General features: G+C 42.2%; 2 protein-coding genes and 1 long non-coding RNA gene across 6 annotated transcripts in view; 1 reads left to right on the forward strand and 2 right to left on the reverse strand.

Annotated features, from left to right (window-relative positions):
* The window catches only part of syk (spleen tyrosine kinase), a 40,888-nt gene extending 35,460 nt beyond the window's left edge, over positions 1-5,428 (reverse strand). For 3 of the 4 annotated variants that reach the window (XM_035391172.1, XM_035391169.1, XM_035391170.1), the window contains exon 1: positions 908-1,231. The gene's annotated coding sequence lies outside the window, so the exon portion shown is untranslated. Of the gene's footprint in view, positions 1-907; positions 1,232-5,350 lie in introns of those variants that run through there. The other variant, XM_035391171.1, reaches the window with a different exon arrangement.
* A 2,958-nt stretch (positions 5,429-8,386) lies between these two features.
* LOC118212411 (GTP-binding protein Di-Ras2) lies at positions 8,387-10,712 on the forward strand. Its single transcript, XM_035390252.1, has 2 exons — positions 8,387-8,588; positions 10,079-10,712. The coding sequence occupies exon 2, from the start codon at positions 10,094-10,096 to the stop codon at positions 10,691-10,693; it is 600 nt and encodes a 199-aa protein (XP_035246143.1). The 5' UTR covers positions 8,387-8,588; positions 10,079-10,093; the 3' UTR covers positions 10,694-10,712.
* A 3,253-nt stretch (positions 10,713-13,965) lies between these two features.
* LOC118212157 lies at positions 13,966-26,399 on the reverse strand. Its single transcript, XR_004762174.1, has 3 exons — positions 26,308-26,399; positions 14,897-15,070; positions 13,966-14,080 (listed from the first exon to the last, which is right to left on the reverse strand). It is a non-coding gene; the product is annotated as an uncharacterized LOC118212157 (long non-coding RNA).
* Between the last annotated feature and the right edge of the window lie 1,049 nt (positions 26,400-27,448).

A 27,448-nucleotide genomic window follows, 5' to 3' on the forward strand; every position in this document is an offset into this window, starting at 1 on the left:
TCGCCTCAAAATATATATTAAAAAATATTATAATCAATAAAGAAATATTAACATACTGTACTGTGCTTTTTGAAAAAGCAATATCTAAATAACGTCATTGAATTTAATTGAATGTATAGTAGCATTAATTAAAAGCATTTATTATTTTCTATTTCATTTTGTAGGAGTAAAGACAAAACTGGGGTAAATTCAGTCAGCTGTAAATAATTAAATACATTTTCCCTAATTTACATCAAGTCTTAATTATGACATCAGCACCATGGTCGTAGTCCCCCTTTTCCTCGTGAAACTATTTTTATTAGTAGGTTACAGTAATAATGAATTTTCCTTTAACCAAACTTTTTTAAAAAGTATTAAACCTAATTATATTTCACATTATTTTCATAGATTATCTTCTACTAACATATGCAGCTTCATTTCACCATTCTGTACACTATGTTAAATAATGCTACTGAAATAATAAATAAACAAATTTAATTTTTTTAATAAACTATAGATCATGACAGCCAACACAGCTCTTATTTGCTCTTACCTAAATGCAGTCTGGTCATAATACTGACCATTATTTTTTAATAGCGATCCTTTGTGTACCTCAATATATCCTTCAGTGAAAAGCTGGCTGTTTCTCCTTTAAGAAACTATTTTGCATATTTCGATACTACAATACTTAAATGAATGTACGTTTCTAAAAATATATTAATATATTTTTATGCTGGTTTTACTTTCATATTGTAAAATTCTTTGACCTTGAATGTTTCCAAAGTATTACAGCGCCAGTCAACCACTCCACTTTGAAACAAATGGGATTGTCCCAGCCGGGAAACAGCCACAGCGTTACACACAGGGTTTTCCCAACTGAACGGTCCAGACAACAAACGGTGACGCTGAAACATTTTAAAACGTTTACCTGGATAAAAAGATCTGCCCTCCGTCCTCTCGGCGAACCACTGTCCTCAAACGGCGGCGACCATGTTTCGACGGCGAAGTGGACTCGAGCAGGATGCAGCGCAGCTTCTGGCCTCTGATAGGACGCTCAAACGCAAATGTATAGCGCCAGGAAGGGTCAGGCCCTAGAGACGGAACCAGTTCTAAAACACGAAGCACGGAACGCAAGGCTCATCACAAGTGATTTACTACCTATGCATTTCTTTTCCCCTTCAAACACACACTGCAGGTCCAGCTCTGCCTGAGACTGGCTTTTGTAGAAACGCTGTGCGATGTGGAAGTGTAGCTTAACTTCCTCTTTTTTAAGTTGCTTGCTGCAACTTCCTCAGTTAAATGTTTTTTTTTTTAATGTTTGACTTCCCCCTTCTATCTCAAGTACTGTATTAAGTCAAGTTAGTTTTTTTTTTAATCTAAAGGCTGTGTGACAGTGTCCACATTCTGAAGCTGTGGCTGAGAACTTCCACTACTGTACAAGGAATTTGGTCCTTGTGTAAACTTTGAATGAGAAAGATAGTGTACTGTACATAATCAAAAACAAAAAGGTCCACGGATTGATACCCCTTGGAAATATCTTGAATGTTTTGCTTGGACTATTTCTACTGTGTAGCTCTTTTTGATTGCCGACTGGTCTAAAAATTGGTGCTGTTGGTTACTAGACAATTGTACTAGATGTGTTTACATTTGTATTAAACAATCACATTTACAGCATTGTGTTGACTTCAAACACTTCAGCTGTTCACAGTAATTATGTTTTATGTAGCTGGTTGCATACTCAATATTTCCGTTCTGTATTTTCTGAATTTGTAATTTATTGCTAAACTTTCTAATTTGCCCCTTTAATTTCTAATGCTCTGCAGGCTCACCCGGGATAGAAAACCGCAAAATATATAAACCATAAAATACCGTTTTTAACATACAGTATTCATCCACATTCCTGTAATCTTACAGATGAAAATCTTTCATAGACATGACACGCTGCAGTCCGATTGGTGCACCAGTTTCAGGCATATGCTTCAGCTATTGGCTGCTTCAACGACCACATTAATCTAGCTCTGCCTGGCAGGCCGACCACACATAGTAAATTTGAATAGAGAAGGTCAGCCCACGTTCAGGGTTTCTAAAGGGCAATTTGTCACTGGCCTGGCTGACTAGATTAGCTAGTTACCTTACTGGCTAATATGGCTGGGGCTATGGGTGAGGGGTGGGGGTGGGAGGGGAGGGAGTCCACATACAGCAGAGACGTGTTTAACCCCTTTAAGGTGTAAAATGACAAATATGTATCTGGAATTCTGCCGTTGTTGTATAATTGGTTTCACAAGTGATCATTCACAATATGATAGACTGGAAGCGTGATGGTATATATGCATGAAATGCACAGAGCCGGTCTTGGTTTGTGAGATTAAATATAAAATGCATTTAATCCTTTATGTTCTAAGAACATGTGATTAGAATTTATTCTGAACATTCTAATGCTGATGTCACAATCACTACCGGTAACTGAGAGCAAAGGAGTTCTAGAACACTGACAGTATTTTGAAAAAAAAAAAAAAAACCCTACTCTTAGAGCTAATAGCTATAAAAATGACTTCCTTTTTTTATTTCACAATGGCTGTATAATCATCAGCATTTGATGTTTGGTTTGGTTTGTAAACCAAATTGATGTATTGAATGTTAACACTGCAATAAAGACTAATTATATTTTAAAATAAAATATGGCTGGTTGCAAGCTGACTGGACTATCCAGCAGCCTGACCAGGCTACTGAAGGTAGATAGTTACATTACATTACAGGCATTTGGCAGATACTCTTATCCAGAGCGACGTACAACAAAGTGTATAACCACAACCAGGAACAAGTGTGTCGAAAACCCTAGAGAGAAGTACCGTTCCAAGTGCAGGGAACAACTGCATAGTTCAACTTGGACCCTGTAACTGATTAACACTAACACAAACGAGAACAGCAACAACGCAGTCTATGCAAAAACACAAGCAGTAGTTAAGACGAGTTGGAGTGTTGGGCGAAGCACTTCAGGAACACCTAATCTTTATTTCATGTGAGGAAACGCTACCATTCTTGCACGTGATTTGATATGGAAACTGTCAGGAAACGTTCTGGCTCAGCAATTGCTTTCAGCATGAGACGAGACGGGCCATCTGACCACACCCCCACCCCCCCACCCCCCCCACCCCCCCCCCCCACCCCTGCTTACTCCTACTGCAAACAGAAATAACACAGCAAAATACTCTCTGGTCAACTTGTGCATTATGCCGAAATAAAACGGACAAAGTAAAAAAAAATTTTATAATTGCATTGTATGAATATTCCATGTTTTGTCTGAGCCAAAAATCCTTGACAAAGGAGTGCCTCTTCATTACCTCAGACGGATTAAGGAAATGTTTAGTCCAGTGGATTTCCGTCACCACATCCAGGCCGTTCCCACATAATAGGTTTTCGCGTGAATATTAAAAAAATAAGTTGCCTCTCTGGTGGCATTTATAAAACAGCCCAGAAGTTCAGTTTGAATCTGAGCTTATGGAACAGTGTACCCGTGCAGATATCTGCATCACCGAGATGCAGCTGCACTAGGCCACAGGAGGGTGAAAAGGCAGCGCAGCTGAACACACTCGGGCTGAACACCACAGCCGTCCTCGCATGCTAACCGCTGTAGCATTCTGGGTTTGTCTCTCAGACAGGGTGATGCGGCCGGGTGAACATGCAGTACAGACTCAGGAGAGCGTAAAAAAAGAACAACAAGAAGAAAAAAAAAGGCAGGCTGTTTGCTTGTGGGGAGGGGGGTTGGCCAATATGCAACAAGTTCACGCTCCTATAATCGGCACCATTCACAGCCGCCATAGACACTAACACTTTAAACCCTTCGAAGAGCAGGCCGTTTGGAATGTTTTTTTCTTTTTTCCCCCAAAAAATTCTTAAGCCGGTGTTCTAGAACTCCGTTGCTTTCAATCGCCAGCAGCGATTGTGACATCAGCATTAGAATGTTCGGCTAAGAACGTTTCTGGGCACACATTTGTGACCTCATGCCTTAAAGGGTCAAAGGACACACGGTTTTATGAGTAAGAGTGTTGGAGACAATACGAGAATAATGCATTGTGTCATGTGCATGTGGTTGGCAGTGTAACACCGTGACATTAAGTGGTGATATTAAAACTTATAATTCAGAGGTTGCGGGTTTGATTACACGTGGGGCACTGCTACTGCCCTCACGGCCAAGGTACTTAACCTGTACTGCTTCAGTAATCATCCAAATCTGGAGACCGAGATGGATGTACTGTATCTAAACACCAAAGTGGGCAGCATGGGCCAGATGCAATATAACATGCAGAGCTTTGCTTTTAAGTCTGAATAAAAATTGAATTAAAATGCAACCGGGTCAGGGCCTTCAGGGAAGTGAGATGCACACATAAGACAAACATAATTTAAATTCAAACGGAATGCACACATTCCAAAGAATTAATAATGCAAACCGACACACCATCATAAGTTAGTTTACAAAAAATCTACATTGAGATAATATGGACACTTCTATATATACTTTACATGTTTCATAGTTCATTTCCTGTATTATTTTTGGCTTCACCGCAACAATGACTGAGTGACAGAGTGATGAAGTTAAACTATTGGTCGGCCGGTCCAGCCATATACTAGGTTTTGACCTGGTCTTGTTACCTGTTGTTTGGTGATTATTTTCTGCAAGGTGCATTGTGAGCATGCACAGATAAGTAACCAACTATAGCAATATAGGTCAGAGTGTATCTGTGCAACACTGAGTGGTGAGTCTCACCCGGTAATTTTACGCACTTGTATTAATTTCACAGTTGTGATCTTGGTTCATAGTGCGCGTCATACACTGGCACCAAAAATACTGTTATTAATTGTTTTGTTTTTTTTATTGTATTGTTCCTAACTGGAATGCACACAAAATATGAGCACTGAAATACATTACTGAGAACTGCGAGCGGTATATTCCATGTTTTATCATTTTACACCTGAATTTCTGCGCTGTCGTGCATATTTCTCTTGCGCTATGATTTTGGATCTGTGATGGACTCTGCGACAGTGCACTGCTCTTCCAGGCTTGTGACACGAATACGCATGTCAGTCGATTTGGATTAGAGCAGCAGCCAAAAGCGTAACGTGACAGTGTCGATTTGCGCGGGCTGACACTAAGAGTATCGCATATTTTTCTGTGAGGTCTCCATAAACGGCGAGGAACCTTGAGGTGAAACCGTTAGCATCAACAGGAAAGCTTATCGTCATATCGTTAAAACAAAACCGTAGGTACCCCTGTCTCTGAATCTTTGCGTCGCTATTTTAGGCATATGGCGCCAGATACGAGTCCTCTGAGAAAAGAAAAAAAAAAAAACGTCTTGAAATGGTTTTCACTCACCGGATGCAGCGGGAACGATTGAATGACAGTGTCGCGTGCCACCTCTGTTTTGTTACTTGCCGCAAATCCAGCAGGGGGCACACTCCTACTATAGTCTCTGATATATCATAGATTAGCAGCCAATTCTCCTGCTGACTCCGGCTCCTCACGACCGTTTGGAAGATTCACTGCCCCCTCCACTATCAGTACAACGCCACGGCACCAAGTTCTTTACAAGCGCGCGTTCTCTCAATAATGCAACTAATGTCCAATATATACCTTATCCAGTATTCGTGGTAAAGATGACAGCCATTCTGAAACTTCAAACTGTGCAAATCATATGCACTTATCTAAAAAATAAAAATATGAAAAAGACTGCAATTCGGAACTTAATCCATTTTATGCATTATTTTACTTTCCAATGTCAAATTTCAGATTAGCATTGATGTTGTCACCATTATCAAGCATTATTATTATTATTATTGTTACTACTGTATCTTCAAAAAATAGAAATATTTCATGAAACACGAAAGACACATTTTTTTTTTTTTTTACAAAGAACGTCCACTAAAAAGCAACAGAATGAGCTCAAACGCAGAGGATATCTCTCATTTCATTCCCTTTTCAAATGTACATTTAAAAATGCTGGGGTCTTTGTTTACAAACACACTGAAGCACTTTTGGACAGTTTCTGTTTGCAGTATCCAGGGGTGTGGCCTTTGATTTCAAAGCAAATTCAACTAACTGTAGGCCTACCGTTTCAAACAAGGGTGCAGCTGCTGCTGGGGTTCCAAACTGGCGGAAATAAAGAATACATTTTCAGAAAAAACGGACATGTCTTTCTCTTTGATGGCGGAAAAAATGATCTTTATTACAACGCTGCAATACAACGAAAAACCGGATTCAGGATTCAGCAATCAACCTGAGTGACTCAAAGACAGCTTGATCACGTGGAGGCACCAAGGCACTGCACGGATAATAACGGGCTCTCGGGTCACGTGTTTTCAAATCCCTCGTCGAAGAATGGGACCGATAGACAAAGGACAGCAGACCCCGAGCCTTTCGGGGATTGGGCGGCATAATCGCCTTAATGAACGATACGGACTCTAATAAACCTATGGCGATTAATGCCTAATAACGTTCTCACCCTTTTTCAGAGGGTTCAGGGCTGGGGCCCTATGGCTGGTGTATGCGTCTCGAACGACTGGGGGAGTCCCATTGCCTTTTAGCGAGCAACGCCTGCAGTAATAGGATATGGTCACCAGAGGGCGAAAAGGCTGGAAAAATTGAGGGACTCTTCAATTGTTCTTGTTCACGTTCTGTAAATGTGATTTGATGTCATCGGTCTTATGGCATCTCACCGCCCTTTCAAACGGCAGATGCTCGGTTTCTTTTCAACAGGGCTTTTCGGGTAATCGACGTTCGCTGCATTTTTTGTTGTGTGTTATGACACACATACCAATACACCTATACACCCCGTACTGGTATACGTTAGGAGTAATCCTTTACGAGGTGTGTGTTAAAGGGTTTTAACGAAGAAGAACGTGAAATGAAGGACCACCCTCCGCAGCTTTCTAGCCAATCAGAATCGAGTATTCGCCTAGACCATGGTATCAATACATAATGTACTATTTAAATTCATGCTCTAAATAATATTTCAAGATCAAATTTCCTAATTGTCTTAATTGTATAATTGTGTTAGCATACAATACATACCTAGGAATTCCTTGCTACTATATACAAAATTAAGAAATTATTTTTTCTCAATGTACACAAGAGGTGGGCTTGGGGTAGAAGGAGGACACTTATCTTCACTGAAACATATTGGTAATTTGTTATGTTATTCATCTTTTGGCCCTTGTCAAGGTCAGTGGAATTGTGAACTCCAGCGTGACGACATCTGGCCAAAAACCTTTCTCTGTCTACCAGGAAACTCAAAATGACCTTTCAACCAAGCCAATGACCCCAACCACACCTCAAAACTAACCATGCTTAACCAACCAAAATGGTTAACAGACCAGTAAATTACTATTTTGTTTTCCAATGCCCATCTCAGTCTCCAGACTTGAACCTGATTGGAAATCTGCGGTTTGACTTTAACTGGGGCAGACCACAGCACAGACCAAAGGACGTGAAGGATCGTGACTGAATCTGTACGGAGGAATCCTGATGTGAGGGGGATTCTTTGATCGTTTCTCATAAAATACCATAACAGTCTCATAAAAAACCATAACAACCCCATAAAACACCATAGACGAAGACTGTAAGGGGAAGTACACAAAGTCCTGGAGCCAAGGGAACCAATAATTTTGACACCTGTCTTTTTTGGGGGAATTAAATGATCAATTGTTTTTTTTAAATCACTTTACCATTTTATTAGAATAAAAGAATACAGTTATCCGCATTTTCAGCATACAATATAAGTATTTTCCTGAGATTACTTTATACAATCCTATTTGCCCATCTTTCACAAGGGAATCTATCATTTTATAGGTGAGTGTATATAACATTTAGAGCAAAAATGAGAGGTCTCCATTTTAGATTTCAGCACTTAGAATAAGCACTTGCTCTCATCTTGGACAGACGTACACATGCGCGCGCGTGCACACACACACAGACACACACTTATTATATGCATTATGAAAAACTCCCCAATTTTGGAGGAAGGATTTCATTTTTCATTCCTACGTAATAATAACTTATTTAAAAAATATTTTTAAAAAGCTTAAAATAAGAATTTTCAGATAGCATCCCGACTAAATTAGGTGGTTGAACCGACTTTGGCAATCACGTGCAGCAATTTACTTACAGAGAGCTATGAATTCAGCATAAAGTACAGTACAGTAGTATGAAACATTAGATATCGAGAAACTCGACGAGTTTAGCCGCTAGAACTGGAGACATGTCAGATATATTTGAAATAGCAATCCCCCATCTCATTTCACGCCAGTAGCCCCCGCTGCGTGGGACCCTCGACTCGTGTTGTTTGCATGTTTGGGGGCGGGGGGGCGGCGGCGGGAGGAGGGGGCTAAAGCAGTGAATTCCGCCTTACGTCATCGGGAGAGAAACCTAGCAGGGACGCACATCTCTCCCGCAAGCTGCGCCTTTAAATATCGGAGCCTCCGCGCGGACGGTTTTAGAGGCATTGCACACCTCGTTGCGGACAAAACGGGCAAGGCTGTCGTTAATTTGGAGGCATTCGGTTCAATATGAGATTTGAAGTCTAGATTCTCGCCATTTCTTCGCCAACGTTGTTACAGTAAGTACTTGGGTTGGATTCGTGTTTTGATGTGGGCTGTCCTTATTGGAAGAAGAATTTTTTTTAATTTTTTTATCACATACCAATTTTAAAATACCCTTTCCTAATCTTTGGCCGATTTTCATTCTGTTCACATGGTTTGCGTATTCGTTTTCCTTAAAAAAACATGCTTTATGTGAAGATTAGTATAAATTATGCGGTAGAGGCATTCCTTGTTTTGGCAGCATTAGCGGCACGTCGATTAGGCTACTGCTGTTTGGCATAGCTAGGTTTGGTGCATTCATAGTGGCATTTATCTGGCATTAAATTTCGGCTCCATTCTAGTGTCAGTGATCGTTTGGGGTGGAAATAAATTCAAAGACTCAAAGTCTGCAGGTTGCAATGTTTGTTTACTGCTATAACGAATTATCCAAGACTAAAACGGAAGCTTGCCACCTATGCGAGCTATAGCCTGCTTGACCTTTTCGTGAAGTGTCACCAAAAAAATTAATTGCCGGCTTTTGAGTTATGCACCGTTGTGCTGTTCGTCTAAAAACCGGCGACTTGCTGTAATTCAACCCCATCACTTCCAACCGTGTTTCAGGCATGGCGCGGTGCTTACTCGGTGTTTTTAATCAGTGCATTGTCTTGTACAGTAAATTGATTTAGCCTTCTCTTTTCTCCTATGTGCAGTCGCTGACTAAGCATATGGCGTTCGCTGCCGGAAATCCATTCACTATTTCACTGTGGCCAGGTTTATTTCGTTTATTCTCGGCGGCACGCGGGCATAATCGATGAAATCCCGTTTCGAAAGACACACTTGTATGTGGACCGAAAGGAATTAAAGCTCAGTATTACTGCTTCTCCGGCGCGACACGTGCACGTCGCCCCTCACGTTTGTGGCCCGAGGATTATTTTTTTAATCCCGTTGTTGGATGTAAATGGAGCCGAAGGCGCGCTCCTGTTTTATGCGCGGCCTGGTTTTGTTGGTAGTTTCCGACACAAACGGAAGGCTGCGCGCGTACGTGAATTCGGGGTGAAATCTATCATCAGAAAGTTAAGAACGTGTCAGTTTCAGTGTATTAAAGTTATATAACGTGTGTGTTGTGTGTGTATGCGTGTCTGTGTGTAGCCTACATACTGCTGGTCAAAAGTAACTGTTCCCCTGTCACCCAGATACCGGCTCGTTTCCTTATGACTTCTTCAGTGTGCTGTTGTTGTTGTTGTTATTATAATAACTTTATTCTTCATCATTTCCACTGTATCCTGTTTCAACCCAAATTGAAATTTAGGAAATCAGTACAACATGAAAAGGATATTACAGTTTTAAAGGAACAATATTGTAAAGCTACATAACATCAGGCTTAGTGAGCTGGCGAAAGGTTGGCACTCAAACCCAAGATCCTCACTGCTGATTAAGTGTATGTGTCAGTGAGGTGTGCAGTGTAAATGTTCGGTTCAGTGAGAGATTGCGCTTGCTCCCCCACCCCCCTCTCCCCCTCCCCCCCCAGGTCCCGTGAAGAAGGATGCCGGAGCAGAGCAACGACTACCGCGTGGTGGTGTTCGGCGCCGGCGGGGTGGGCAAGAGCTCGCTGGTGCTGCGTTTCGTGAAGGGGACGTTCCGCGAGAGCTACATCCCCACGATCGAGGACACCTACCGCCAGGTGATCAGCTGCGACAAGAGCATCTGCACGCTGCAGATCACCGACACCACCGGCAGCCACCAGTTCCCCGCCATGCAGCGCCTGTCCATCTCCAAGGGCCACGCCTTCATCCTGGTCTACTCCGTCACCAGCAAGCAGTCGCTGGAGGAGCTCAAGCCCATCTTCGAGCAGGTGTGCCAGATCAAGGGGGACGTGGAGAGCATTCCCATCATGCTCGTGGGCAACAAGTGCGACGAGGCGCAGGGCCGGGAGGTGGAGACCGGCGACGGCGAAGCGGTGTCCAAGAAGTGGAAGTGCGCCTTCATGGAGACGTCGGCCAAGACCAACCACAACGTGAAGGAGCTGTTCCAGGAGCTGCTCAACCTGGAGAAGCGCAGGACTGTCAGCCTCCAGATCGACGGCAAAAAAAACAAACAGCAGAAACGCGCCGAGAAGCTCAAGGGGAAGTGCGTGGTCATGTGAGCTGGGAGGGGGGGGGTTAGTGGGGTGGGGGTGGAGCGAGCCTGGAGGAGGACTGGGGTGGGTGGGTGGGGGGGGGGTGCGGGAGGGGATCCTGGACTCTCGCTCAGAGAGTGACTGAGAGAGGCCACACATGACAGAGGGAGACCCATCACGACACACCGCGCTGAACAGGCGAAACGTTTACACCAAACACTGAATGGAGACCGGGGAGTTTCTGCGACGATTTGGTCGGACTGTATTCTTTGTTTCCCCTATTTATCTCATTTTTAAGAAGAATACCGGCACCAAGCTATATCCGAATAACAATAATAAACACCAGTTCCACTCCCAAGCTGAACACGCTTTGAATGAAAAACAAGCCCCAGCTTGCAACAGAAGGGAAAGAATGAACCTTTCAACCTACACCAATCACAGCGCAGGCCTCTACCTATCAAAGAGGCTATCAGTATGGGCCTCCACCAATCACAGAGCAGGGAAAAAAAATTACCCAGCGGGTGCATGGGTCCTCCTGCTGACATTAGAACCAACGTACGATGGACATGATTTGGCTATTGAAAACAAAGAACAAAAAAAAAAAAAAACAGAGGAGGGAATCTTACTCTTCATTATTTTTTTCAATTAAATTTGGCGCAATAGAAGTTTCCTCTCCAGTTTGAAGCAGAAATGTATTGTAGAATATGTTAATATTTGCCTCCAAAGAGCAGTGATATGCCGAAGCAATACTTGCAAAATGTCTAAGGAGCTAGCAGTTCATGGAGGAGTTCAAAGGTCAACGAACAGTTTCTGATGGGAATTGTAACCATATCCATTGACATTTCATGAAGCTCAGTGACTCTTGTGTTTGTTTTTTTTTGTATGATTTGTTTAATTGTTTTTGCATTTATTTTATACTTTGAACTTCACTGTGGCAGATTTTCTTTAGCCTGCATGTGAAAAGAAGCAGAAAGGATCCTTAATCCTTAAACGTGAGTAAAAATGGCAAAATTTATACACACAGTATGACACAGTATAAATGTAGTTGTAAATGAACAGGACTGTCTTTCTGCGCCTGCAATTCGAGATGCATTGTGGGGGGGGGAAAAAGTGTTATACAATTGCTTTCAACTATTTCCAATGCATACAAACCTACAACAGCAACATTTTGTACGCTCTTCCACCAGCTGTAACAGCATTGGAACCGGTTTTAACAAATGAAACAGAAACTGCAGTGCAAAGAGAACGCTTTCAGTCTTGGACAGAGTGGCCATTGGTCTCACCCACCTTTTGCTGTCACTGTCACTTATGGCCACCCTGCCATACTGTGTTAGCAGTTTGTTGGGATCAGTTTAATTATTATCATTTTTTGTCCAATGAAAAGATGAGGAGTCAAAGTCGTACTGATTTTACAGCAATAGCACACACATACTGTATTGCCTGTGTCAGTCGTACATGGCAGTACGGAGGTACGGTATGGAGGCTGCAGGTCATTTTTTTAAAATCAAGCTTATTTAATACTTTTGTTGTTGTTCGTCTGTGTTATGTGCTCATATGCAAACACTGATGTCACTGAACACGGGAGAACGCGCTACAGTACAAGAAAACATAGCTGTAATTTATCATCCTTTACATATTTGTTTAAATACTCAAAATATGTGAGAGAAAAAAGCTAATAGTTTCACTGAAACTATATTGGCTGACCACCAGGAATATTGCTGTAGTGGGAAGCATAAAGGAATATCTACTGTACCATGAAGGAAGCAAAAATTGAAATATCAAACCATTGTTTCTTTAGTACTTGCGTTTGCCTGCTACCTATGAATATTTGATTTTAATAATCGGCTTTAATAATGTGCATATTTTTCCACGGCCTTGCGGTGGAACAGTAACGCAAGGCGATGAACATGCCTGAGAGCGCACGATTGGTCGGTGGAGATGAAACACATGACACGCATCAGCGCGTGACGCTCCGTTTTAGAGAACGCAAGAAATAAAATCAAATATATAGGCCGAAAATACATTTTTAATTAAAATGCTTCCATGTATAGAAATATCACACAAACTTAAAGCAAATGGTTCCAGTTCAACTTCATTTTCACAGTTACAAAATGGATCCTGAGTATGTATTCTGTCTCTTAGTTTAACACATTATTATTATCAGGTGAGGAAAATTATACACATCTTCGACATTTAAAAATCATTTTTGGTGTGAAAAAACTTTGTTTTAAGTATTGACAGAGCATTACAATTCACACGAGGGCAAATAGCACATATGTATATATTTTTAGAAAGGTGTTGTTTATTTAATGATTGGCCTGGTTTTATGGCTAGCTTGTATTGCTGTATTGGCTATATTTCTATAGACAGATATTGACCTTCACATTTCAAAAGCAAGATATTACTTGTAAATTAAATTACAGCTTTGTCATAAAATGTGGAAATGTCCTTGATATTTGTCAGACAACATAAATAAGCTCTTGCAAATAGGCGTATTGAAAGTATATGAAAGATCAATTAACCTATCGGCTCTTAAAGTAATATTAATAGTATGTAAAATTCTCATAGGTAACGTGTAACATGGATAACTGGAAACTGCTTAACGGCCTGTGCTTAAAACATCTATGCCTGTCTTTCTGTTGAACGATTTTAAAAATCCAGAACTACTTAAATTATGTACGTTAAAAATGGTTTATTCAAATGCCTGTATAGAAATCATGCGTGCCTACAAGTTTATATTTTCTCTTATATATATTATGTCACAAAATAAAGGAAATTATGCATTTAATACATCACCTGTCTTTTCTTTGCTTGAATGTTAAATTATTATTATTATGTTTTTAAAACTTGTATTGGGTTTTTTTGTTCATATTTGATATTTATATTACATGGTTGATAATGTTTATATAAATTATTACATTTTTATGAAGCTATTTACGAGAACTATAACTCCTAGAACAGAAATAAACAGGCTACAGTACAGTGGAACTTCTTTATAATCTGTGCATAAAGTAGTAACTTGTATTTAGGATATTATTTCCCAGCTTTTGCGAAGTCAGATAAGGCTGTATGGGGATTTTTTCTAAGCCCAAATCCCTAGCACGAGGATGACACCACTTCCTAGAATCTACCATGTCCTAAAACAAAAGATAAAGTGATTATGTTCGTTTCAGTCTTACGAACTTCGTCGTCGCGGAAGCAAGCGGAGAAAGGAAGCGTTTTCTTATGAATATCTCTAATCATGGAAACACGGCTCGTCACTGCGGGGAGTGTTTTTATCGAAGTACAAAATAGCAATACCTGTAGGAAGAGCTTAGCGCGTGAGCTGCTCTGCGCAAGGTAGGCCTGCCCGCTCGTCTCCGCGCGCTCTCCAAGGTCCTGCTCCATACACGTCTCCTGGGGGGGTTGCTGTGTCTGGGAGCAAACAGGAAATCGGGCCATTAGTTCGTGTATTTCCGTTAATGCGCGCATGCGGTTCGCACAATATCCCGCGCGCCGCGCTTTACAATCTCATAAGGTGACTAAGGAAAAAAGTAGAAAAATAGGCGTAGGAAAGACCAATACGTGGTGTAACACGATGGAAGACGTCCCCCTTAAGATGTCAATTTAATGCTAAATTACTGCTAAATTAGAACATATTTGGTTATCAGTTTCATATTCACTTTAATATTTAAGCCAACATCCTTTAAATAAACTAAAAAATCATGAAAAAGGGCTTCTTGCCCCACTATTGGGGTTAGATGCCCCCACCTGGGGCAAAATGCCCCCAGGGTGCAACTTGCTCCAGTTGCATCTGATTTTTACAGACTTCATTATTTATATCTAAGATATTTTTATCAAGTGTATCTGTTACTGAATTGGAATTCTTGGATTATGTGAAAAAATAAAAACACTGGGTCTCAAGAGGATAAGTAATGTTATTATAACTACAGTCTTAGTCTGTATCTTGCTCAAGGTTGGAGTCAGTTCCATTTCTATTCAGTCAGTTTAGAAAATGAACTGAAATTTAGTTTCTTTATTGACAAACCCTCATAGAGCATCATTAGAGTTCTTCAGTTCATAAATGTTTTAACTTTAACAGTGCATTATTCATGATGGATAAAGTGGTCAGTTTCCCTTTATATACCAGCGTACTGTTGTGTGCTACAGACAACACTAAATTTGTAAAATCTGTATGTAGAATAGGAGCATTTGCATGAAACTGTTGTTCTTATGCAGTTACGTACATACCTTAGCAGAGCTAGCTGCTAGCATAAACACCGTGCAGTCCTTTAGGCTCAATCCATTCCAGGGCCGCACAATCTAAGGTGGGTGTGATTTACGCTGGAGCGCATTAGGGTCAGCAAAACCCCCAGGGTCGCCTCAGTAACCGAGCACACATTTCCACTGCCTGTTCATCTTCGGCTGCAAGGACAAGATAAGAAATTCCCATCATGCCTCAAGAAGGCTGTCAAGGCCCAGTGCATTCTGGGAAAATCAGAGGTATATATTTAAGGACAGCTGGCCCATGTTACCCCGAGAAAAGGGACATGAAAACAGCCTGTGGGGCAGTTTAATTCTGCAATAATATCCGAAATGCAGACAAGCCCCCCTGCACAGGACACACTTACACAGTACTACATTACTGACTAAAAGCTCACTTCACCAGCAATGATATTAGCACTGCCAGCTCAAAAGAGAGCAGGATAGGTGGTTTATGCGGTGTTCCCCCTCTTTGTGAATAAGCACCATATTTATTATATACACGGTGGCTGCTACCTGTGACCGGTGCACCAGTGGCTAAGGTCACTGCCGAGTTTGTGGTTCAGCAGCTGGACCTGTGACTAGAGGGTTGCAGGTTCAAATCTCAGGTGAAGTACATCTGGCATACAGGTACGGAGTGCAGGGGGATGCGGGACAATGTCCAGTCAGTTTCATGGAGGGGGGGGGGGGGGAAGCGCATAATGGAGTCAGAAGGAGATTCTGATGGCAGCAGGCACTCAAGCTGCAAACAAAACAGTCTGCGGGATGGCTGACTACCGCGTGACGGTGTGACCAGGGAAACAGCACCATCTCAGGCTTCGCACCTTGAGAAATAACAACAAGGGTGCAGACATTACCAGCGCACCTGCTTTGCATCCATTTCCAGGGACTATAACATACAGTTATTAATGTTGTGACGTTACAAAAATCAAAAATGCTTGTCTACAAAAAGCACAACTGTAAAAAAGAAAAAGCAGTACACTATGAATACTGTTCTCCAGCTCACTACATAGAAGCACATTTAATGGCCATCATAGTAGCTTAAAAAATATGACATTGAAGGCCATCTTCAGATATAGAAATACTGGTTCCAAATATTTTCCAAGCATACTTTTGCAGGCCCAAAATACCAATAACTTTCTTAGGCAAACATCAGTCTGAATCAATAATAAATTAGGGGAAATAAGTGAATATATATGTGACACTGCACTTTCTTCTTAGTTCTTGCACAGGATTATTATAAATGCAATTATCATATCAGTTACATGTATGTATACATGTATGTATGTTCAGTATGTATGTAAATTAGCAATGATAGTTTACTACAACATGAAGGTTTAGGAAAACGAAACACTACAATATTGTGATTGCAAGGTTCTTGGGAATGCCCCTCCTTGTTACCCACAATCCCCTGGGGCTGCCTGATGCCAGGTAACAGGCCCCAGTGCTGCAGGGCCACTGTGGACAGGCTTCCCCTCCCGGACCTCCTTGGAGTGCAGTTGGAAGCCTAACAGTCTGATGCCGGGGATACTGACAGGGCCAAGCCCCGATGGAGAGCGGGGTGGTCACCATGGAGACCAGGATGGATGGACCCCCGTCACGGGGTGGGTGGGAGCGGAGGGTGGCATTGTATTATTCCAGTGAGAAAGGGAGTCTGGAAGTCCAATCAGCTTGGGGCAAATGAAAATCTACAAGCAACCTATGAATCTGGACAGCAGGTGGGTTTTTTTTAAAGAAATTGAGACAGATGGAGTCGTTTGTTTCGTAATTTTTCTTTTCTCATTCTCCCGGCTCCCATAGTCTTATCTGTCTACATCGGTTTCCTGCGAGATAATGGAACACAACTGACAGCCTGGGAGGCTCAAGGTTGGATCCTCTCAAGGTTACCCATAATGCACGGGAGCTACAGCTGCCTGCAGTACAAGCGCCAGACAACATAGCCATCCGTAACCCCAGCCTATTGGTGTAACGACACACGTAAACATATCATATTTCATATACACAGTACATTTGATCCTACAACCATCTGGTGCCTTTCTAAGATTCCCTGACAGTACGGCCACTTGAATACTGGTTCAACTCAAATTTACAGAACATTCCACTACTTGTACATGCTCTCCCACAACTAACCTGGGAAAAACTTAAAATGAACAAAAGGTTGATCCACTTACGTTCTTGTTTAACTGGAGGGTTTGACATATGCATGCTGTCATCCTTATACAGACCCTGTGGAGCGCATCTGAACCAGTGGTTTTCTGCCATTTGATAACCAAGCTGTTTCCACCTACTGTGTGTGGTTCAAATCGCTTCCTCTCATTGCTCACTCTCTCAAATTCAAAGTCAACTCGCTTCATTGGCAGGAAAGGAATAGTTAGCCCACATAACGCATCTTGCCAAAGCCCACATAAATCAATTTAAACATTAATACAGATTAATAAGCACATCCATAACGACAAAAAACAATAAAAAAAAGGTGATGAAATAGGAATAATAAACAAAATGGAAAAATAAAAATAATTGTGATAATGAATATGTAGTCACAATAATGGCAATGATAGCAATGCACAAACCAACATGAACAGTGGATCTGTTTTTAAATGTGTGGATCAGTCTGCTCCACTGGGCTATATGGCCGCCTGAGATACGTATATCAGGCTGCTGTTGGGGCAGCTGATTTTTTTTTTCTAACAGGATTACTAGGTTTACATCCTTTGGTAGGGAAATGAAATTCGTTGTAATTTGATCAATTTCATGGAAATATATTTTTCTTCTTTTTGAATATTTCATGCAATTAAGAGAGGAAACACATCTCTGTCTCCACCTCTCCTGTCTTACAATGACCACATATTTGTTCTTCATTAGGTACAGATTACATTTTTGTCTGCCCTTTTCAATGCCAAATGTTTCTTTTGGAAAATAATAATCTTCCAAAATCTTCCGTCTAAAATTCACTGCCAGGGCCCAGTTCTGTCAGAATTGTTCCAGCAGAACCAGATTCTACTGCAAATCTTGTTCTGTGGGTGACAGCAAAATCAGGTCATCAACATATACAGAAACAAGCAGCTTTTTATAAAGCAGTTTATCAAGGCCAGGAGCTTCTGACTGCTCCAGAAACACCTTTAAGTGTTAAATAATGTAAATATTAAACTGGGCTAGATTCAGATTACAGCCCTGTCTCACACCACAGCCCAGTGTGAATAACTTTACCCCTTGCATAAATTATTATTATTATTATTTTTAGAATTTTATAGAATAGGCCTTGGAGTCAAGAATCATTGCAAGAATCGTTCCATTTTTGTTTGGTCAAAATGTACATTTATTTGGCCGTGTGGGACGTCGATATTATACGACAGTGGTTTGCTAGGAATATTGGTTTGTCAATCAGACTTTTACTCGAACACATTGTGATTGGTAAGGGAGTTTATAAGCCTTGTATTGAGGACACTTCAAAATCACTTCCCTGCTTCCTCTCCCCCCCCACTCACCCCCACCCCACATTACTGCTTAGTACACATGCCTCTGATTATTAGGGACCAATTTGTCTCCACTGTACAGAATATAAGCCCTAGATTCCAGATGTCACAGAACCAGCTGGATCTCAGCACCAGGTTGAATAACTGGACCAGAGCCTTCTGTGGCTCAGCAGTGCTGTGTTTTAGCATCTCATTTCGCATAGTCCAGAAATTATTTTGATTGATTGTTTCTTAAATTAAAATTTAAAACTTATTTTTCCTTTTTTTCCAGCTTTATTTGTCAGGACAGTGTGACAGAGAGAGAGAAAGAGAGGAAGAATGGGGAGCGAAAGATAGGGAGAGACATGCGACCAAGGTCACGTGGCCGGGTTCAAACCACCAACATCACAGCTCACAATGAGCACGTAGACAGGGCTCTACAGACTACACCATGAGACACCCCTCCCAAATTTAATTTAATCTTTTATTGATATAATTCTGTTTATTTCTCAATTTTCTGAATTTCCCATTGTTTAAATGTATTGCAGGACTTCAGATGTAAATGCAGGCTATGCTGATGGTTGTTTTTTGGGTATTAAAATAGTCTCAGTTGTCTTCTCACAGGCTTCTGCATTCAGAATCAAATCATTTTTCAGCACATTTTTGCTTTATATTTCCGTATCACGATTTTAGCAGGTTGGCTCCAATTGCTGCATTCTGGAATTTTTAATGAATGTCATTGACTGCCAGATTTATGCCAGCTTTGTCACGTCGGAACCGTGCGCGTTATTAAAAATGTTAATAGAATTACAGAACTATTTCAGTATTTATTGCTTTAATTAATTTATCCTTTCCTCTTGGATCGAATCTGGACAGTGCCAGTACTGTCTGCAGCCATTAGCTTCATAGGTGAAGTACATCTAGCGAACGCGTTAGCCCAGGGCATGGGTGGGTTCAGTAGCTGAGGGATCCACATTCATCCATTGGTCACTTGGGCACCCGTAGACTGCAAGCGAAAGCTGTATTCCCCCCTGGTCCTACCACCATGTCCCACCCAGGACTTCGGCTCGATAGAGTCGCAGGACCTCCATTACATTCTTTATATATTACCGTACTGCGGTTGCCGGTTTCTATTAGCGTGGGTATGAGGTACAGAGGGACCCCTTTTTTTTCAAATAAATGGTTTTTTTCCTTTTTGGCTCTAGGCATTCATGGCCTATGCCAGGGCGGGCATTACAGTTCCCCACAGGCCGTCGCATTTCCTGGTCCTGGAAACGGACTGTTTCCATGAGGAGAGTGTTAAGGAACTGTTCACTGGAGATTCTGTCGGGCGAGTGCACATAAATATAACATAACATGACATGACATAATGACGAGAACAGGCCATTCAGGCCCAGCAATGCTCGCCATTTTCCTGACTAAATTAGTACTCTGATTACCTACAGACTACATAGTATCTAACACGGTATCAAGCCTAGTCTTGAAAATCCCCCCACCCCCAAGGGGCGACATAGCTCAGGAGGTAAGACCGATTGTCTGGCAGTCGGAGGGTTGCCGGTTCAAACCCCGCCCTGGGCGTGTCGAAGTGTCCTTGAGCAAGACACCTAACCCCTAACTGCTCTGGCGAATGAGAGGCATCAATTGTAAAGCGCTTTGGATAAAAGCGCTATATAAATGCAGTCCATTTACCATTTACCATTACCTACAGACTACATAGTATCTAACACGGTATCAAGCCTAGTCTTGAAAATCCCCCCCAAAGGGCGACATAGCTCAGGGGGTAAGAGCGGTTGTCTGGCAGTCGGAGGGTTGCCGGTTCGATCCCCCGCTCTGGGTGTGTTGAAGTGTCCCTAAGCAAGACACCTAACCCCTAATTGCTCCAGCTAACGAGCTGATTGGTACCTTGCATGGCAGCCTTTCACCGTTGGTGTGTGAGTGTATGTGTGTGAATGAGTGAATGAGAGGCATTAATTGTAAAGCGCTCTGGATAAAAGCACTATATAAATGCAGTACATTTACCAAATCCCTTTATGCCCCCTGTGTTCAACACCTGTCACTGCTGTGACTTTCCCCACTGTCACTTTCTGAGTTTTACAAGGATCTCCTGGCAGGAGTGGAAGCTGGCTTCACCCTTGAATAAGCACCGTCCCACTGTTATTTACAGATGGTCTGAATGGGGATGTCGAGGTGTGCATCATCATGGATGATGAGTTGGCTGCTGTTACTTTACCCACCAGAGACCTGGCAGAAAAACAAGTTTTAAGTATATAAATTATTTTTGACATAATACTTGTCGCAGTGAAAATATTTTCAAAAGCATTACTTATTTTAGAAGTGTAGTTATCAAGATATTGCAATTTATGGTTCTTGAGATTAGGACCAGTGACTTATGTCCCCTACAGGGGACAGAAATGAATTGCAGGAAAGTCTTAGGAGGTTAATGAAAGGATGGGCCACACACAGCAGTGTTAGGGTTTCCCCCCAAAAAAATCCTAAAGAAAATGTCCTGTTGTCCCCCCAAAAGTCCCACCTCAGATTGTCACTTATACCCAGGGCTGGTTCGAGGCAAAGTCAACATAGGCAGTTTCCACAATCTCGCCTAGGGAAGCAGAAAGGCGACAACTGTGCCTGCTTACACCCCCTTCACACTGGTACATTCGTGCCCAACTGGTCCTGTGCTGAAACCCTTGCCGAAGATTTTGCACATCATGTACAATCCCAGTTGGCGAAGGCCCGCTCCAGGAAAAACAGCCCGATTTCATTTCCACTGCCGGCTCGATTGCAGTCAAGCTGGGAGCCAGCAGTGATGTCAACAATGGTCACTTCCGATTTGGCCACAAGAACGTGTCTGCAAACCGTGGAGCACACAAATGCGGGAAGCACAGTCAACAAATAAATTCACAAAACACGACTGTTTCGCTAACTGTGCCAAGATAAAGAGAGGACACAAAGAAATAGTCCTCTTCTCACTTATTAAAATCTACATTTTTTAACCATGGTAATATTTTTCCCTAATCTTGAATTAATCTTAACTGATAATATATTCTCTGATATTAGCTTATACATTATATGAGCAAAAGTATTGGGACACCCCTTGGTCCTGGGGCTGTTTTTCATGGTTTGGACTTGGCCCCTTAGTTCCAGTGAAGGCAGATCTCAATGCTACAGCATACAATCACATTCTGTGCTTCCCCAACAGTTTGGGCAAGGATCTTTCCTCTTTCAGCATGACAATGATCCCCAGGCACACAGCGAGGTCTATACAGAAATGGCTTTGTTGAGAATGGTGTGGAAGAACTGGCCTAGTGGCCTACACAGAGCAGTCCAACACCTTTGGAATCAATTGGAAAGCCAACTGCGAACCAGGCCTAAACCCCCAATCAGTGCCCCAATCAGATTTGATATAATCTCTCTTTCTCTCTCAATTCTCTTGAATTCAATATGCTTTATTGGCATGAAACACATAACATACAGTAAATATTATCAAAAGAATACGTGCAAATGAGATTCAAATGGGAGGGTAGAAAAGTATATGAAAAATTTAAATAATTTATACTGTAATTATAATATTTCTACAATATACAGGCAACACATTGACTGTTTATCCATGCAGTGGTTGTACTCTTGCTGGGTGGTTACTCACTGTCCCTCAGGTTGTGACAGGCTGAAACATATTGTGCTGTGCGTGGGGCTGTTGACCCTTCTCCCAGAAGGCTTTGCAGCTTTTCCACATTTGTCAGGGAAGAATATGTTCTCTCTCTCTCCCGCCCACTTTTCTTCTCTTCCTTCCTCTCTCTCCCTCCCACCCTTTCTTCATCTCTCTCTCTCTCTCCCCCTTTGTATCTCTCGCCCTCTCTCCCTTTCTATCTCTCCCTCTCTCTCCCCCTTTCTATCTCTCTCTCCCTCCCTTTCTTCACCTCTCCCTCTCTCTCGCTTGCTTTCTATCTTGGCCACCATCCCCCCTCTCTCTCTCCCTCGCCCACCCCCCCACTCTCTCTCTCCCTCGCCCACCCCCCCTCTCTCTCCCTCGCCCCCCCCCCTCTCTCTACTGTACATCAGCACTTCCTGTTTAACAGGATGTATCATGAATGCTCATGAGCAGCCCAGAAAGCCAGGCCCCGCCATTTCACGTGCACCACATGTCTCTGAGCCAGCCTGTTGTTTTGCATCATCCATTCTGGTGCTTTCCAATCATGGAGACTTGGCACACACATTACATTGTATCAGCTCTATGTGTTTACACAATTACCATGTGTACTGGAGTCTGGCAAAGTTATTGTATTACTGGAGAGGTAATCATTTCTCCCTCAAAAAAGAAAAATATTGTGTTTTTAAATTACATTTTTGTGCTCCCAGAATATTAAACTGAACCAGCACAGCAAACCAAGGTTGTAAGAGGTCCGTAACCATGAATGTAGTAAATGTACCCTACAAAAAAGCTCTTTCTGCTTCTGTTTTTGAAGTTGTCTATTTGAAAAACAGCTTTTTGATTACTTGAATTTAAATCTAAATAAAATCTCATTTTATAATAAAACATAAATCTAATCTAAACTGTCAAGCCACCCAATCAGGAACTTTTGCACATCTGCTTAAAGCGTTCATGAGTTTAAAAGAAAGACAGAGCATTCTGGGAAAAAATCAATGGTGTCCACAGCATGTCTGGAGGTTATGGTGTTTTCTTGTATCCTTTGGTGTGTATCTGTGACCTTTTTGACAAATGTGAAATAAGGCAATTTATTCTTTACACAATAATATTTGAGACTGTGATCATAACGGTGATGGTGGATCTTTTTCTTCATCATATCCGCTCATGTTGTTTTAATATTTTATGAGCACTGTTCTTGTACGATTTATAGGCTATTTCGATTATTTCAGAATGATGAAATATAGCGTGGACATTCATTGCACAGCACAGGTGCACAGCGTCCACAAACGTTTACCGTGCGTGTTTTGCAATTGAGGATCTTTGTTCAGAAATCTGTCCCTACAGTCTGTCAAAAATGTATATATAAAAAAAGAAGGTTATGCTACTTCAGCTTTCACACTCGCTGAGAACGCACAGGCCAGCTCTGTGTGTGGGTCTCAGGTAGGTCTCCTTGTAGCAGGAGCTTTAGATTGATAGCATCTGGCTGTAGCCTGACATAATGTTGGATATGGCAAATGGACACGACATTTATCTGAGCGCAAATGAATTTGAAGCTGTCGCTGATGAACTCGTAAATTAGCAAACGCACATCTCCAGGACTGGGCCAGACAATATCTCAGATCAGAGCACCAAACCGGTCATAACCTCACCGCAGTGCAAGCCTGAAATGGATGGCCACTGTTTGTTAACGTAAACAGCGTTAAGAAAAATGTCCCTTTGCTAATGAGGCTAATGGTCTACATGGACTTGCCCAGTACTGACTTACTCAGTTTCAATAAACTGATTCGTTAGGCATGCTGAAGCCCAAAGTACGTATTATGTAAAAATAATTTTTTTAAAAACCTTCATTACATTACAGGCATTTAGCAGATGCTCTTATCCAGAGTGACTTACACAACATTCTACATAGCATTTACACTGCATCCATTTATACAGCTGGATGTATACTGAAGCAATGCAGGTTAAGCACCTTGCTCAAGGGTACAACGGCAGTGTCCCACACGGTAATCGAACTTGTGAGCAGTTCCTTACTCATTATACTACACTGCCGCCCAAAACTTCAAACCAAAAAGAGAAAATAATAAACAAAAAAATCCATTCACTGAGACTAATATAGCCTACCCTGGCTTATCCAGTCTCCATATAGGCCTGTTTTCCCCATCTTCTCTCAATGGATATGTCTTTCAATCTGGCCCTGGCTTTACATTACCAAACAATCAAGCCTTATCATTATTATATTTTTTTATTATTATTGTTATTATTATAACTATTAGGATTATTATTACTACTATTATCATTATTATAATGACACTATTAGGGCTAGTTTGAGGGAGGGCAAAAGCAGGCAGACCATAATTTCTTTCCAGGGCTCCGTGTGAGTGTTCTGATGTTTCCCCGCTACATACATTGAATGCTGCTGTAGAATCGGTCATAGCATATACACATTATTCCATTATATACAATTTCTGTGCCCATTGGATTACTGGATTTCACCCGAATTGGTGTTGATAAAGTAAGTCTTTCTATATTATTAACCTGAGAAATGGAAGCAAGCGTCTCTCGTCTTCAGTTAGGTTAATTTTAGAAACGAGTTAACTGACGACGCTGAACTGCATGTAGCTATAGCATCCCATTGGGTCTAGTGCTTTCACCTTGGGAATGAAAGAAAGCGAGAAAAAAGCTCTTTAGCCCCGTGGATAAAAACGGCCCAGTCCTCTAAACGTAATACAGAGATAGTCCTGACTGCTACCCTGCTCTATTCAGATAAAAGGGTCAGAACAGCATTAGCCGAGAACACAACAAAAGGCCTGACATCCCCACAAGCAGAAGCCACATCAGTCTTTCATTGTCACGGCAACATCCACGACAGGCAATATTTATATCTTCTCCGATGTGCGTAACGATGATGCACGCGGCAGTCACAAAAAAGCCGGTTTCGCCTGGTTCAACCTCAGTCAGGTTCGGCAATGCGGCGCAGCGAGCACGTTATGAGAGTCCAGAGGACACCGTAGTCCGAACAGAACGTCACGGACACTGTTTGGAAAACGGAGCTCATTTTAAATCATCTTTCTTTCTCCGCTCTTCTAGCGGAGAAATTCGTATGAATATTAAATGTCGCCAGTGTGCACGTGAACTCTTCTTTTTCTTGTTCTGCTTCTTCTTCTTCATGTTATTACATTCCATTTTAGCGGGACTTTCTTTTTATACCAAGACCTCTGCCATAACCATTCTACATCAGACGGTTTGCTTATTTATCAGACGTTATCATTCAAATACATGTAAACCAAATACAGAGTGCCGGTCATGCATGTATGTAAATATGTGGGTTTTATCAAAAAAATACTTTTTACTTACACGTGATGATGTGTTTAAATGCATAATTCTGCTTTGAGTGTGCAAACCTCTTGGCACCATTTAATCTTCGAGGTTATTGTGCTCTCAAGTGGCACTAATGCTCATTCTGTTCTATTTAAGCTGCACATTAGAAGTGACAGTTATAATTCAAATCCGCATATTTTATACAGCTCATTAACAACAAGGGAATTTATTGGATTTATATGCCTCCTGTAGAAAATCTACAAGGCGATACTGGCCTCAAAGGCTGAAAATATTTAAGCAAGCGCAGTAATTTGAGGATATACAGTAGCCTGAAATTATGCAATATATCATCATCAGACTTCCTGATAAATGGTTACTGATGATGTCACAAAACCACACCTACTACAACCACACACACACCCACCACAAGCACAGACACATGCACACACCCACTACAAGCACACACACACACACACACACACTACAAGCACACTGACACACACACATACACCCACTACAAGCACACACACACACACACACACACACACACACACTACAAGCACACTGACACACACACACGCACCCACTACAAGCACACACACACACACACACGCACCCACTACAAGCACACACACACACACACACCCACTACAAGCAGACACACACACCTCCACTACAAGCACACACACACACGCACATACCCACTACACACACACACACACACATCCACTACAAGCGCGCACACACAAACACACACACACACACACACACATGCAAACCCTCCCCCGCCCTCCTGATTCTAAGGAACAAAACACAGATCTCAAACTGGGGATTGCCCAGCAGGGCCACCAGTGAAGCCAGCCTCCCCCTCCCCCCCCCCCACAAGTCCCTCTCACACCCACACTCCCCAAGGAGGGGGGGGGGGGGGCGGGGGCGAAGAGGCGGAGAAGGGGGGCGGAGGGCGGGGGGCGGAGTTTACGAACCATGAGGCAACCGCAGAAGGCCTTGCCGGCCCGCCCTCAGGAGCGCTGGTTGCCGTGGCGACGGCGCAGCTGAGCAGGCCGGGGTCCGTGGGCTGGAGCGAGAGAGCGAGAGAGAGAGAGAGAGAGAGAGAGAGAGAGAGAGAGAGAGAGAGAGAGAGAGAGAGAGAGAGAGAGAGAGAGAGAGAGAGAGAGAGAGAGAGAGGGAGAGACGGCGTGACTCATCCTGTTTGCTCTGCTCAGCTTCAGCGGGCAGCGGAGGGAGAAGCCGCCGCCGCTGCCGCCGCCGCCGCCGTGTGCGTCTGGCCCCGGATCATCTTTCATAACATGTTTTCTTTTTTGATCTCTGGGAGCTGCTGTTCCAAAAAATAATGATGGACGCACCCCAAACACCATACCAGTGTCCCCTGAATATATATACTTTCATTAAAAAAACATAATGCGGAATGACAGACACTGGGTAGTGCCTGTTTACACCAACCCTCAATTTCCCACCGTCACGTTTCTGCATGTTATTTTATTGGCCTTTATCTAATTACATACGACATTTATTTCAAATTCAACACTTTTTTTTTTTACCTTGGTGAAATGGTACTGAGATACATTTTACCATTAATCTATTGTGTGACTCTGTTTTGCTTTTGAGTACATGTATGTATACGTCATGCCAACAAAGCAAACTGAAATTGATCTGCTATCAGCTACTTCGTAAGGTCACAAACTATTAATACACACTTCAAATGTTTGTTATTATTTAAACAAATGGGGTAGTTTACAGTTGGTGGAGCCATACCATGAACAAAACAGAGAATATGTAACCTTCAGAAAATCCGTAATAAATCCTCAGCTCCTGATAACCTCTGCTCCTGAATTGAGTATAATCAGGGCCTGGTTTTTGTTTATCTGAAGCTGAACTCTGAAGCTGAGATCGGTGTCCTGTCCTCCCAATCCGCCACCAGCTTCTCTCTCTCCTGCAGCACGATCGCGCGGCTCGCCTTGCTGTTTGCTTCCGTCTTATAATTTATTTATTTTCAAGCTATATTTTTAGTCACATTGTTTGAAGATTCACCCCCCCTCCAATCCCAATACCTACAGAATGGCTTTGTCTGTATTTAGGGAAGATAGGGGTGAGGGTGGGGGCGCG

Source organism: Anguilla anguilla, chromosome 14 (assembly GCF_013347855.1).
Source record: "Anguilla anguilla isolate fAngAng1 chromosome 14, fAngAng1.pri, whole genome shotgun sequence".
NCBI classification, from domain to species: Eukaryota; Metazoa; Chordata; class Actinopteri; order Anguilliformes; family Anguillidae; genus Anguilla; species Anguilla anguilla.

Bases quoted from the DNA above. Each gene is read 5' to 3' on its own strand.
- LOC118212411 (XM_035390252.1), top strand. From the start codon at position 10,094: ATGCCGGAGCAGAGCAACGACTACCGCGTGGTGGTGTTCGGCGCCGGC.